General features: G+C 44.8%; 1 protein-coding gene across 3 annotated transcripts in view; it reads right to left on the reverse strand.

Annotated features, from left to right (window-relative positions):
• RNF220 (ring finger protein 220) overlaps positions 1–15,755 on the reverse strand; it is a 341,743-nt gene that overhangs the window by 117,162 nt on the left and 208,826 nt on the right. For all 3 annotated transcript variants that reach the window (XM_066622880.1, XM_066622879.1, XM_066622878.1), the window contains one exon: positions 3,556–3,601. In XM_066622880.1, the coding sequence (XP_066478977.1) occupies positions 3,556–3,601 (46 nt within the window). The remainder of the gene's footprint in view (positions 1–3,555; positions 3,602–15,755) is intronic.

The raw sequence follows: 15,755 nt of genomic DNA on the forward strand, positions 1-15,755 counted from the left end.
TACCTCAGGTCTGCATTGCAGATGCATGGGTGCCGGAAAGTTGGCTAGGATTGCGCCCTGAGAAAGTTTAATCACCAAGTGCAATGTGAATACAGAATCCCTTTCATGGTGTTAGTTAAATAAGCTGTTTTACTACCCAGTGAAATTGTTTCCTTAATAAAAATTTCTTACACATAAGAAAACTTTGAAGACCCTAGTGCATGCAGATTTCTCAAGAGACTTCTCCGTAAGAGTTTAGCTGTGAGATGTTACCAGCAAACTTGGCAAAAATACAGTAGCAGCAGTTCAGCACCAGGAACAGCGCTCAGAACAGGGTTGTAGGCGTGGGGGGGGGGATTGTACTTGAAAACTTCATGCCTATCTATGTTTAAGCCCCTAGTCCTGCTTAAAGGACAGCTCTGTGGATTCTCCCAAAGAAGTCCAAATAGAAAGCAGTACCTGAGACTCTGCAACCTATCTGCTAGTCTATAGGTTGATACAAGAAACCAAGAGAAAGGAGAAATCAAGAGAAAGGAAAAAGAGGTTCTGAGCACTAAGGAACAAATGACCTAAAGTCAGGCCCATCTGCAACAAGTATCTCTCCAATAATTTAAGAATCACAACAGAATAATTTGGAACACATTGCAAATCTAGTTGCTGGATTGGTTCTAATGTCATGGAAACGGATCCAGTGCCATCAGTGATAGTACCTCGTGGGTAGAAGGCTGAAATTCATACGTTCATGCAGGAACTTTTATTGGGATGTATATATGCATGAGAAAAGGACAGAAAATAAGCTGGAGGGGAAAAGGCTGAAATCATCAGAGAGGTGCCTAGAGTTTAAAACCACACAACCACACCGACCTCCATACACACCACAACATCATCACATCACATGCATTGGTTACAAGTTTTTTTGAATGCAATGGGATGAAAAATGAACTTGTACAGTTGTGTGAGGCCCTTTTGCTCTTCTGTGTTAATAGGCAGGTAAAGAGTGCAGAACACTGCAGTTTTCACAATGGAAATGTCACAGAGCACAGCCTGGCCACTACAGCAAATGGTGAGAGGTATCGGTGGGGCAACAGTGGTCACCACAGAAGACCTAGCGTTGGTTAGTTGGTATGGGGGCTGGGTGGGCAGAATGGGGTAGGGAGGAGAAGGAACAGCGTGGGGAGTGGGGCAGATAGGGGTGTGTGCCGCGGGCAGGAAGGGGGTGGCCATTGGCAGCAATGGCTTCGCTGATATCCTATAATCCTTCCTGGCCTTTTCACCTACCTGGATCCACTTGGACTTCTGCCAGCATATAGCTGGCACAGATCATAGTTGACCCATGCGAGCATTAGAGGCTTGCTCCAGGGCAAGGGTACAAATATTCCCTTATCTTGAGGAGGCCTCTGGGGCTCAAAACTCTCCTGTGGGATGCAGCTCATGTCTCAATGGCACAGCTGCATTGGTGGGGGGGGGGGAGGGAGGACTTAAGTTGGATTGGGCTATGAGATTATTGCTATATTTTTATGTCTTTTCTTTAACCTTACAAAAATGAACTCAATTTCCGAATTATGGGCATAATCAATTCTTCTGCATGCATAGCTACATGTGCAGGATGAGATCAGCAAAGATCTCAATGAAGCAAGTGGACTAGGATCTTGGAAAGGAGAAGTACAACTATATGCTTAAATGGAAGGCACACAGACATCATGTTGAAAGTCAAATGTGTTACACTGCAATGTACACATGATGAGTACAGTTGTGGGAGGAATGAAGAAAGCTCCATTGAACTCTATGGCAAACTTTTCCTTATGTTTTTAGGCCTCATGGTTGCAAGGAAAAGCTTTGAACATATGTAAAAGCACTAAACTCACAAACCAGACAAGCGTGGACGGTATTTCCAATGACTGAGAACATCTCTGCTCATTACACCTCCCTGCCATCCCTTCCCTCTCTCCCTTTCTTTTTCCCTACATGTGTGCTGCCTGCTATACAAATATTCCTTGTGTCCTAAGTCTTGTATCTTAACATCTGTTCCTACCACTGATAAAAAGGAAAAAAAGTTCCAAATTTGAAAATTAAAATCCAAATCATGCACAGCTGAAAGAATTCCTAGTATACAAAGGATGTTTCCATCCAGGTCACACACCATAGTGTTTCTAGATAGTCTGGAACCCCGGCATCTCTTTTTCTAGAAGTTAAGCCCTGAGATATAGTGATTTGGATTTGCCTAAGAAATCTGCTCCTCCTCTCTCAACACTTGGCTGCCAAATTCTTGGCTGGAACTACTAAGTAAAATGAGAAGCACAGCACTTTTTGCAACACCCAAGCCTGTTCTTCAAGCAAATGCCACTTGAGAATAACAATTCTGAGATCAAGTGGCTGAAAGAAGAATTCAAAAGATCCCGCTTTTTAACTCATGTGCAGGCGGGAGGAGGAGAAAATCCATATGGTGACAGGAGATGAGTGATCTTAGTTACACAGGACCCCTCAACTGTCCTGCCTTAATCCCCTCTCTCAAAGCAAATGGGATTCTTTGTTGTTTGATGCTTCAAAGGCCCATCCCTGCTGGGAGAAAAAGCCTTTCTTGGTTATCTGGTGACTGTCTCTAACTCACTATATTTACCTCCAAACAGTTAATCTGCCTATTGAACTCCTCCTCAGGCTTGGTGTTTGGGACAGACCAGTTATCTGTACCCAGCAATGAGCACAAATGCAATGGGTAAGACAAAAGTGGTTTTCATGCCTTTTTATCCTCTCTTGTGAGGCATAGTGATGATTCTTGATGCTTAAGCACAATTGATGTGTTTTCCCCAACCCTGCCTGCTGATGCAGAAGCGTCTGCTTCTGTTGTGCATGTTTGTTTCTGGGATCAGAAATAACAGCTCTTGAACTGTCAAAGCATCACGAACACAGCACAGTGCAGGGACCAGAGCACATACTGCTAGAAGCCAATGACAGCCACAAGTCATGGCTGACTGGGTTTCCTTCCCAGTCCTGACGGCGACTTCAGTCATTCATTATATGGCAGTCCTCTATTTAACACAAAGTACACTGTACACATTCACCGAGGAGCTATGGCCAGCTCCCAGATTCCCTAGAACAACAATTCTGGATCTGAGCAAGGTGCACACTTAAGTTCAACTTCCAATGACTGAGAACTGGGGAACAGGCAGGCAGACTTGCTAACCCGAATCCTAACCCTGACTTCTAACCAAAGAAGAATATTCTCCCTGGTTTTGTAACACTCAGAATGAGCGTCAGAGGTTATTTTATACTCTGATCATGGGGACTTAAGACTCATTGCGGATAAAATCTGAAACTATTTTAGAATGCCCGAATAGTTTTCAATAGCTCCATAGCAGCTCTACTGTGATAGCAGATGCAAAAATGCAGACCTAAGTGACTATGCAAGAAATGTTATGGTCTTTGTCTAAGAAACAGGAACAGCACTTTGATGCTACAAACTGATACAATGGCAAAGGGGAAAGCAAATTGCGACAAGGAGAAGCATGTTTGTAAGGACAATGAAGATAATGGAAATAAATTAACATTAACAAATTGTGTCTGAATTTACACACTTACCTTGGGGGTGCCTGGGGCCATGACATCCTTCAATATAGAGTTTTTACTGCCAAGAGAGAAAAGAAGAAGATCAGTAAAATCATGAGTGTGAGGGAAGAAACTTTCCAAACTTCTGAAACTTTGGGTTTTGGAAAACTCTCTCTTCCAAGGTTCAGACTCTTAGGAGCTCATTATTTCCATGCAGGGTTAGAAACCCATAACTGCCAGATTTCACTGCATTTGGCCCGTGAGGACACCAATCTCTTACCCCTTTTATTTTTTACATTTCAATCCCACCCTGGCACCAAGGAGCTAAGGGAAAGTTAGCTTTGTAACTATTCTGTGAGGTAGATTCTGGATTTAGGTATAACACAAATGGCCCAATCCTGTTCAAGCACTGTACTAGCAGAACATGCTGTTCTTTGCAAAGCACTTTGCAATAGCACAGAGAGCCAGAGTGCTGGCTGGAAGCCATTGTGCATGCTGGTAGCCATTGGGATGCTTGCCAGACTGGCTGAGTACAGCGCAGGAGTGGAATTGGTGGTGCCTTGTGAATGCTGGTAGCCATTGGGATGCTTGCCAGACTGGCTGAGTACAGCGCAGGAGTGGAATTGGTGGTGCCTGTGCATGCTATACTCTAACCCCTTCCATTTCTCTTCAGCTCATGACATCCATGAGACACTTGAGGCCCAATCCTATCCAACTTTCCTGCACTGATGCAGCCGTGCCAATGGAGTGTGCATTGCATCCTGTGGTAGGGACAGTCATGGAGGCCTCCTCAAGGTAAGGGAACATATTGCAACAGTTCCCATTGCAACTGCATCAGCACTGGAAAGTTGGATAGGATTGGGCCTTGGTCTAGTATAGGAGTGGCCAACCCCCAGCATGCCACATAATTTTGAATGTGCCACTCCACCTTATCTTGGCCCTCTCCAGACCTGCTCAGGTGGTTTCACTGGCCCATGTGATCTGCCAAGCCTCCGTTCTACTATCCTCGCCCTGCCCCGGCCCTTGTCACTTTCTTTCTGGGTTTCAAGCTAGGAGGAACACGAAGCACTCGTGTCTGTGGAGCCCTGCATCAACCGGTGCAATCATAACAGGTGACTTTGTGAATGCCACTTTGAAAGTGTCGACATGCCATTAGTGGCACATGTGCTGTGGTTTGGCCACCCCTGATCGAGTATGAACACAGCCCGTTCATAGAATTAACGTATTTAGAATCTAGTGGGAATGACAAGCATTAGATACCACCCAGGCTTGGACCAGGAGAAAAGAAGGTGAAGAGAGGAAGAAAGAGAAAATCACTAAATTAGATAGGCCTTTTTCCTGGCTGTAGGCATTCCTTCGTTTTTGGTTGGTTGATTTGTTAATTTCACTCCATTTCTATTTAATGGCTGGAAGGAGGTTCACACCAGGGTGAGTTTCCCCCTTCCCACCCTCCCTGGAGCAAGATGCTTCAGATTTAATAATGCCTTTCACCCTCACTCCAGACAGGTTAAATTTGAAACAATTACACATCAAAGGCGACAGGGCGGGGAGACCCCACACTGTAATTTTTTTGGTTATTAAAGTAATCTCTCTCATGTAAATTCTCCCGCTAACACACCACAAACAGCATTAGGAAATAAATGATTTCCCCATGATTCGATTTACTGATACAAAGCACCTGCAACAGGCAAAAATGGGGCTCTGAAATATGTTATCCAGGCTGATGTCTTGCGCCTGCAGGGCTCCCGCAGCTGGAGGTCTCCCTCCACAGCCTTGGGGGGGTATGATGGATGGATGGGTGGATAGGTGGTGGGGAGGGTAGTTAGGGAGGGGGGAGGATGATGGGGAGAGAAGGAATTGTACTTAATAATAAAATTTGTATGCAAGTCGGCATCCCAAGCTAGGGATGAATGATCGGCAGCCAGAAAGTATTAAAAAGCCTTGCTAAACAGATGCTGACAATAGAACAAGACATATCAAATCAGATCTATTCCAGAAGCATTAATACATATACACACACACAAACACACACACGCTCCTTTCTTCCCAATCACAGCAATATGGGAGACATCAATAAATTTTTATGAGACTTTTAGAAGATCAACATGCGACTGAATGTGACAAAAAAGCAATGTGGCTGTCATGTTCGCTTTGTCGGGGACACTTTAGCCCCAGATGTCGAGCTGTGGCAGCAGTGAGTAGAAATTGAATTTGGCTGGCTTTAATCTGCCTTTCGTTGGCAGATGGCTGGGCGTTGCAAAACAAAACGAAGAGGGTTGTGTGGAAGGTGTTGGCTCCTGGGGCTTGCAATATTCCCATGCCACCCTTGCCCCTTCCCTAAAAACACAAGGCATCTTTGTTACAATTGCAAACCCTCCAAACAGGAAGAGATAGAAGTCGTCTCTCTTCCCACTATAGCCAAGGCAACTCTTGTCCAAGAATTGCAGCTGTTTGGGATCACTGACTAACAGCTGGACCTTGATGCATTCCCAAGAGGGAAGACAGCAAATAGCCCTTAACAAGAAGGAAGCTCTGTGTGCATGCATGTGTAGTGTGCACAGGTGTGTATTTAGTACTATTTTCCCATTTTTTTCAGCCAATCCCTTCTAGATTATGATTATTTTTGAAATTTGCAAATAATGGGGGTACTCTTTCTTGGACACTAATCTTACCCAAGTATTCTCCACTTGCTTAACCAATTCTTCCTTTCCTCATTATTTCCTTTGATTTCTAACCGTAGTGGCCATGGAATACAATAAAAGCACTCTCTAACAGCACATACTCAAGATCACTTCACTCATGGTACCCACTCCAGAATAATTAATTTGTAATATAAGAATGTAATCTTGTGAATTTTGCTTAGGAGCATTCTCTGATGGCCTGTTCTCTGATGCCCCATATTGTGTGCTTCAACATAAAACCACAAAACCTAGCACAGTGATAGAACATATCATTCCTGTCCTAATGTACTCTCTGAAAATCTCCATCTCAGCCTTCAATTTTGGAACCAGAGTCAAGTCAGACATCCTACTTGTGAATATGCAGAATAAGTGTATTCTTGTGTATACACAGGAATAAGTACTGTGTGAAGAGGTAATATACTGTATTGCTTGTCCCTTCAGACAGCAAATCTATTAAAAGTCACCAGCATGATGGCCAGAGGACCAAGAAGCCATATGCATAGAGAAAGCTTCCTTCCCATAAACAGTGCTGGCAAATTAAAAATGGTAAAAGGGGAATCACGACCTTTAAAGTTCAAACACTTTTCGGCACCTTTTAAAGTTTTCTGCTCCAGGCCCTTGCAAAGAGCACAATCTTTGGAGACCTCAGAATTCTCTTTAATCACTAAGCAAGTCAGCAGTGGTCTGAAACGATCACACATTTACATAGTAATAACCTCAGTCGACACTCCCCACATTATTTCATGGCCAGCATATTGCCACACAGTGAGCAATCCATGTGGTTTAAATTATAACCCATACATAAAAAATTAGTTGCTAACTATGATCTTCACAGGTTTGTCTGACACTTCTAATTAAGATGATTTACACAGAATTATCCTTTGAAAGCAAAAAATGGTGTTTTGCTAGCTAATAAAATATAATTACTGCATCCCCCTCCCCGCCCTTTATAAGTTACAGTTAGTTTTAATCTGTTTGGGGAATTGTTTATCCAGTTCATTATGATAGCACAACTTACTTGCCCCTTTTAGATGGAAACAAATTACAAAGAGAAAGAAAGAAACAGATGGGGAATAGAAAGCACCCCCTGAAGAGGTTAAGGAAGTTGGTAAGCAGGGTTTACATTCCCAGGGCTTTGCATTCTGACCAAGATTAATTCATGTTTCCATGTTGATCTACTTTCTAGGAAATGCTGCTTGTGCATATTAATACACAAATATATGTAGGCGTTTGGATACATACACAAGTGTTACAAAGCTGAGCTATTTCATTTGTTTACTAAGTTGATAACACAACTGATCCTGAAAGCTCAGAATGCAAATTAAAGAACTAAAGAAAGGTGAAGGATACAGTCCATTGGGAAGTTCTACTGAAGTTCTACAGCACATGCACTGACTAAATGGATGGGCTACCTAAGAATCCCATAATCCAATGTCCTCCGGAACATTCAGCCTGGGGAGGATTCCTTTGGGACCTGGAAGCATGCTTCTAGTTCGTCCAGTTCGTCCAAATAAAGGATATCTCATTTACAGACCAAACCTACCTAACTCCTTGCGTGGTGATGCAGTTGCACCAACATGGCATCCACTGAATCCCACTGCAGAGTTTCAGCCTCAAGAAGCCTCCTTGGGGTAAGGGAACATTTATTCCCTTCTTCTGGAGTAAGCCTCTGCTGGCCCAGTGGATCAATTTGGACCTGCACCAGCGATATTGCTAGTACAAGTCCACTTTGACCTGTGAAAGCACATCAGACCCAGGAAGTGGGTTAGGATTCATTGGGTGCTGCTCCCACCAAACTCACCTTTTTCAAGGATCTGCCTTCCTCCCAGCCCCCACCCCTACCCTTCTTCCCACCCCATTCCACCTCCCTGCCTCCCTCTGACCTTCTACACAGCCATACCTGTGGTGGTGGGCATTCCTAATCTGTTGTCAGGCAGACCCATCAACTCACTGCTTCCAGTGGTGGCCAGGCAACACTCACTTGTGTTGTGTTTATGACAGCTGGAAAGTGTGTTACACTGCTGGAACATGTGTTCTGGTGGTGAAACCACTAGATAAGATCAGGCCATCATTCCCCGTTTCATGAGATCAGAGGCTGCTAGTATTTCACAGCCCAATCCTATCAAATTTTCCAGTGCCAGTGCAACTATGCCAATGGGGCATGCGCTACATCCTGTATAGGATAGGCAGTCACAGAGGCTTCCTCAAAGTAAGGGAACATTTGTTTCCTTACCTTGTGGCTGCATTACAGATGCACTGGTGCTGGAAAGTTGGACAGGATTGGGCCCTCAGTCTAAAAAGAATACTTCTGCTTTTAAAAAAGGTTCCCCCCCCCCACAAGGCTAGTTCCCTATCTCCCCTACAGTGTCAGTGACACACTGAAACAGCTCCAGTTACCTGGAGATACATGACTATGAACTCCTTTCCCACATTTTGCATCACGTCTATTTTCAAACTGTGCCACTGTACATGACTGCCTTGCTTGCAGAGGCAACATTTACTTAACCTGTCATGGCTTTTTGCTTGTGGCACACTGGTCATCTGACTTGTTTACCACAAACAAAAGATGCACTTTTTTCAGTGAGTCAATATCCTTTGGAATGTGAATATGTTCAGTCACTATGGCTTGGCCTCCACTACGTTGATAAAACAACACTGCTCACTTTGGTACACACTTTGCATGCAGGAAATCCCTCAAACTTAATACCCAGCATGTCAAATAAAAAGCCAGCATGACTGCAAAGGCCTCTGGGATTCTGGAGAGCTACTGAGGCTAAATGGACTACTGATCTATAAAGTATAAGGCAGTCCCATATACACAAATTACAGCCAATGCATATAATACTTTTTTACTATGTTTCTCTGCTGGCCAAATACTATGGGGGCCTTGTGCTGAGTGAATGAGTGTTCCAGCAGCACAAGGACCTCTATGACTGTGACAAATGGTGACAAGACATTTAGCATGACTGAGCCATCACTATGCGCCAATGGCCCGCCAACGACCCAAACACAGGTAAGTCAGCACGGGGGATGGGGGGATGGGGCAGAGACTGGGGCAGGGAGGGAGTAGATCAAGGCTGGGAAGCAAGCAGTATCAGCAGCAGTGGTGGCCCCAATATCTTATGCCCCCTCCCAGCCCCAATTCACCTTCTTGTGTCCACTTGGACTTGCGCTGGCAAAATCACTGGTGCAGATCTAAACAGACCCAGCAGGGCAGAGAGGGCTTACCCCTAGTCAAGGGAACAAATGTCCCTGTACTCCGAGGACTGGGACTGCACCCCGCAGGATACAGCAAGTGCTCTGGTGGCACAGCTGCAATGGTGTGTGTGTGGGGGGGTAGGTAGAATTTGGGCTGTCCATGTTGTACACGTTATCCACACCTAAACTAGGTAGACAATGGCTTCACAGAGGTCACAAGCATCTTCCAGTTTCCAAGTGATACCAAGGTATTGACTGGAAATCTTGATGCTTCGTTCAACATCTTAACAAGAGTTTGACTGGCTGGTTTCAAAGACATTTAAGATTAAGCTCCCTTGATAACATTTCCTTTCTGGAATCAACAACATTTTGCCTTGAAACGCTCTGCTTGTACAGTAACACCCAATAGCAATATGTGCTGGAATAGAATAGAACAAAACAGAGGCTTCAACCACTTCAAGAGAAACAAAAAGCCAATAAACAGAGGCAGTGAAAAAGTGAATCGGAAATTTTGAATGTCACTTTTAATCAGCTGAAGGAAGACTCAATACAGATGAAGAAGGTTTTAAAAAAAATACAAAGGGCCTGTAACAGCTAGTGGTGACTGGAAAAGCTCCATTAACTATATGAAAGAACAGTGTTGGATGCCAAATGGAGTAGGCACCACAATTCCGCTCACTGCCTGTTTTAGACAAAGCATCAGTTGGCCTAAAGGTCTATGTCTTAGGCTGCAATCTTAACCACACTTTCCTGAGAGTAAGCCCATTGAACAAAATAGAACTTACTTCTGAGTAGACCTGGTTAGGAGTGTGCCCTTAGAGGTTGTGACTGGCTCAAGGTCACCTAACAAGTTTCACAGTTGAGTAGGGATTTGAACCTGGCTGTTCCAGTCCTAGTCCAACACACTAATCGCTATACCGCACTGGTCATCTTGACTGATTGCTTTTGATAGGTTATGGATATGCCTAATACTATTTGAAACTATGATAATACTGACCCTTAATACGTAAGCAGCAAGCCTGATGTTTAGTTGGCTGCATTGCTCTGATGTGAGCTTTCTTATAAAAGAAAGTTAATTTACAGCCATCATGAATGCAAATAACATTTGAAAATGTAATGGCAGACTTTTCTTGAAAAGGTGCATTTGTTTTCCTTTCCATGTTAAACATCCATGGATCAGACACATATCACAGTCATAGCTTTTATGGAATTCTTGCAACTGCTATAGTGCACAAGAATGCAGCCCCCATGCTTCACTTTTGAGGTGGAATTGGACTTCCATAAGAAAAAGGCAGAACCCACCTGTCCGAGATGAGTTTCCAGAAGCTCATCCAGACAATGTGATGGATGCACATCCCTACTGCACACTAGCCCTTGCACCACAACTCTTCCTTCTTACGGCCAAACCACACATTGGAGTAAATACATTGTTTGCCCCTGCAAGTGTGTTTTTTAGCTTATGATTAGCTGCAGCTGCTGGTGGTGGAGAGAATCAGGACTGGAACCACAGCATGTGGCAAGGAGATTGTGCTGCAGTCCCCAGCATGCTCAAAACTGCTCTTAGCCTCAGAAGGGAAGCTTCCACTGGCACTAACTGAAGCTTCTCCCAGATTTAGTAGCAACTTCAGAAAAGCAATTCTTGTCAGGAAAACAACACAGCAAGAAAGAGTTGCCTCTCTGCATGCTATGGTTCCAATCCCAACTCCACCTTCTGTGGCTGCTATTTAAGCTACTCCTGCTGCTCCAGGGTCAAATTACACATTTAACAGAATGTAATGTGTGGTTTTGGCCATGAGACAATAGCAATATATCCAGTCCACACATAATAGAGAGGGATAGATAATTTTGCTGGCTGTAGGAGAAGATCTATACTATGGTCTGCCCCTTAAAAAAAAATCAGGTATATGTGCATGTCAGTGCTGCTGAGGGTGGGAACAGGACTGGATGCACAGCCTCCAAAGAACTCAAAGTGCACAAAATAGCAGTGCATTGTTGCATGGGAAGAGGATAGATTACATTTGTCGAGCTAAAATCTTCTGGAATGGCCTTAAAAGAGCTCACAGTACTCCAATGCTGATTGAGCCTGGGGTTCAGTCATGTTGGCACCTCCCCAAACAATGGGATCAGCAATCGACAACCCTACTCTGGCTGAAGGAGGCAAACTCCACTACAAGCAAATGTCTTGGTAATACTAACATTCAACCCACAGCAACTTCTTGCCCTCCCATCACAACCCCTATAAAGAATCTACAAATCAGGATGTCCCAAGGAGCTCAGCCTACATTTATCAGTGGAGTACTTCCAGACAAAACATCACTGGCTCAAGCTCAAGATGACCTCAGTGATTTCTTGCCTGCGCCTGCATGGCGCAAGTTCACACAGCAGTCACCTCCATGATAGTATCTTGGTTATTTAAGAAAGGGGTCTAGGCTCAACAATGCCTAAACTCAGCTCCTCAATCTTTCCTTTAAAAGGAAATAATAAAGGGGGAGGGGTATACCAGCCTGACAAAGACAAGCTACTACCAGAAGGAAGAGTAATGTGGAGAGCAATCTTTATTGCCTTAGGTAAAATGAGGGAATAATTATCTCCAGCTGGTAGCTTTAATGTACCAAAAAAGTGCCTACAATTGTACTTAGCTTATAGGGGAAAAGATTTAAGGCCCAATCCTATCCTTGAGATAGTGAGTTTATCTCTACTGCAACAACAGCCCCGCCAGTGTGGAAATCTGCCCACCAACAGATGTACTACGGATGCTCGAGCAACACTGCATAAATGCAGCTCACTTGGATGCCAGCACAACTCTACCGAAGGACAGACCCAAACTGGGAGACCTCCTACCAGTCCCCTGCCGGCCGCTTTCCTATGATGGAACATAGAATACAGCAAATCACAGCACACCAAGTCAGTACTAAAGACCCTGCCAGACCAGACACTCAACATAGGGCTATATACGTCTGGTATCTTTTCCTGGTGAAAGGGCACCTGCAGCATAGAAGGGGTACACTGCACACAAGGGACAACCTCTTCTCCTTCCTGATCTATAGTTTGGTAATACTTGTTTCCTCAGACTTCTGCCCCAGGAGGAAAAAACGGAGCTCCTGGCAGGGTGTGTGTTTGTGTGTGAGAGTTCTCATTTAACATTTCCCTGATGTCCCCATCCCATCTGTAAACAAACTGCAGAAAGCGCCCATTGGTTCCTGACGAACCCCAGCAATGAAACACCTCCCCTCCCTCCATTCATATTGCACCTTCAGAAGGAGCACTGGGCATGCTAGGGCATGAAACAACAGGGACTGGGAGGTGCCTGAGCTTGGCAAGGTGGGAGGGGGTGGGACAGACTGCATGAGACGGGGACAGAAGCGGCAAGAGCAGCTGGGAGGCTTACTAATATGACTCAATCCTTTGCAGCTCTACTCAGAAGTAGTCCCATTGTGGCCGGTCATTCAGTGAGCCTGCTGGAGCCATGAGTTTCTCTTTAATGGCTAGGAACTGCCTCCCCCCCCCCCGCCTTCTCCTCTCACTCATCAAGGGAAAAAAATCTTCATCCAATCATCATCAGTTCCTTCAGAGATGGACAAGAGTGTCCACTCCCACCTCCCTCTCCCCGCCTCCTGCTTGATGCAAAATGAAAATATTAACCCTTTTCTGCTTCCTTGCTGGAACTTTCCAGCTGCTCACCCAGTCTGACTGATGGCCCCACGACATCTTTCACACTGCAAAAAGTAAGCAAGCACACCCAGAGACAGAAAGACTCAAGTCTGCGCATGTGGGGACTCGTTTCCAAGTCAGCGGCCTCAAACTTGAGTCTGTGCCGGAGTCACTGACATACGTGACACGAGTGAACACAAGGCAGCAAAAAACGTGTTTTTGCAACTCAAACTCGAATCACCTGACCCAAGTTCCCATCCCTGCTGAATAGGTTGTGGCCTTTTGAGACAGTTTCTATTTGTTCAGTTGCCCAATCTATCCTTTTGTCCCTGCTTTCTCCCACTCTGTGCCCTGAACCAGGGTATCTGGGCTTGCTCAGCTAGTGTACCTGACCAATCATATGGGGCATCCTTCACCAGCAGAATGTCCCAGTGTCTCACAATCACTGACAATTTTATAATTATAACCCCTTTTAACCTTTCTATGCACGTGGGGCTCAGAGGCCCAGATGAATTGCCAGATTCACTTAATGTCATAAATGGAGAATGTGATCAAGCCTGAACTTTTGTGCTCTGAGGTCTAACGCCAAACTCAGACCTAACTTCACGTTATCAGTAGTGAGAAGTACAAAAAAGGGAAGCATCTCAGTCTTTGGGTGTCACTGTTCTGTCTTTGTCCCTTCTTAGTGGCAAACAGGGCAGGACAAAAACCCAGTTTGCCAAGGGCAGAAATAAGACTACAAACGATTCCGCTTTTTCTAATGGCTGCCCTACTGTGCTTTTAATAGTAGCATGTCGCAGAACAATTCAGCAGGTGATGTTTTACTACTACTTACCTACATGCCAGGAAAAAATTCTCTTATGATCCAATCTTACGCAGTGGACTCAATCCACTGCTGTAAATCCTATTACAGTTGCATCAACGGTGTGAACATAAGAAGATCCCTGCTGGATCAGGCCAAAGGCCCATCTAGTTCAGCTTCAGTGGCCCACCAAATGCTTCAGGGAGCACACAAGACAACAAGACACAACCTGCATCCTGGTGCCCTTCCTGCATTTGGCAATCTGAGGTAAACAAGGTTACCGTCTCCGGGTGGGCTCGAACCACGAATCTTTCAGTTAACAGCCGAACGCTCTAAGCCAGGGGTGTCCAAAGTTTTTGGCAGGAGGGCCACATCATCTCTCTGACACTGTGTCAGGGGCCGGGGAAAAAAGAATTAATTTACATTTAAAATTTGAATAAACTTACATAAGTTTACATAAATGAATATATTAAAGATGAACTTACATGAATGAATGAAGGTCTTGCAATAGTTCAAGGCCTAAAAAGACCTTGCACAAAGCAAGGCTGGCTTTTCTTTTGCTGCTGCTACTGCAACACAGACGTGAAACAGCAAGCAGTGGAGGAAGCCTCATCCCACAGCTCACACAAGAGGTCAAACAGTCGCCCTCTTGCTGAGAGCAGCTGTGTCGGGCCAGTGCGGGCTCCAACAAATCTCCAGACGGCCAGAGGCTCATTGGAGACTGGGTGCTCCCTGAGGGCCGCACTGAGAGGCCTCGAGGGCCGCATGTGGCCCCAGGGCCAGGGTTTGGGCGCCCCTGCTCTAAACGATTGTGCCACTGAGACTGACTTGAGCCACTGTTGTGAGCTCTGGAGCTGCTGGTGCAAATGGCTGGAAGCTCCATGCCCTAGCCAGCAGAACCCAGATGTTCACCGGAGCACGTATGGTAGCAATTACATTGATCATTCCACTGGCACTCTTTACTACATAGCAACTGGTGAGTTTGTTCACAAAGATTTTGAGTAATGGGTGCCGAGTGTGTTTCAGGAATATTCACTTCAACTATAGGCTGATGAGACCACAAACTTCCCCCAAACCCCAAGGAATTTATATCTTCCTGCCTGCCTGCTCACATTATAAAAAGCAGGATGGTACACATTCCCTTCCTACAGTATACTAACCAGGCTTTAACCTGAACAGCATTTCCATCCCTGTGTACATTTATTCTCCATTCACAAAGTCACTTCTAGACAGGGTTGCCTGGCTGTGGCCTGGAAAATGTCCATATACCTTTAAGTCCCTTGACGTAGTAGTGGAAGACAGAGTAGCCATGGTTTCTCTGTCCTCTTCCCTTGCACCACTGGTTACAGAAGGCAGGTCTCCAAATATTCAGGGTCAGGAAGCTGTGGTTGCCTCACCTTCTCTTGCCTCAAAGGATTAAAAAGTATATTTCAAAAGCAATACCTTAAGGCTTGCCTCTTTGCTGAACCATGGATTTGACGACACCCAATTAGGCATAATCTGTGAAAAGGGACAGGAAAACTTGAAGGAAAGGAATCCTGTGAGGCGCTTAACAGACCTATCTTTGGGATTTTCCAGGCATGAATTTATGCCTTGAGAGATCACCTTTTCAAAGGCTTCAGTAATGTGTCTTGCTGAGGTTAGTGGTCCCTTTCTGAAGATCCTGCAACAGCAGGCAGGCTATCCCTTAAAGGGAGAGTGTGCTCTGTGCAAGGGGATGCACAGAAAACAGCTGCCCTCGCCAAGTCCCTCTTGGTGACAAGAATAAAAAATTACACTACCTCAGAATTTATCATGCACCCAATTACAATGTTAATTGGCAAGCCCCAGAAATCAATTAATTCGCAAATTTTTTTCAATTAAAAATTAAGATAAATCATAAAAATATTTCAAGTAAAGGC

The sequence above is a fragment of the Tiliqua scincoides genome, chromosome 4 (genome assembly GCF_035046505.1).
Source record: "Tiliqua scincoides isolate rTilSci1 chromosome 4, rTilSci1.hap2, whole genome shotgun sequence".
NCBI lineage: Eukaryota > Metazoa > Chordata > Lepidosauria > Squamata > Scincidae > Tiliqua > Tiliqua scincoides.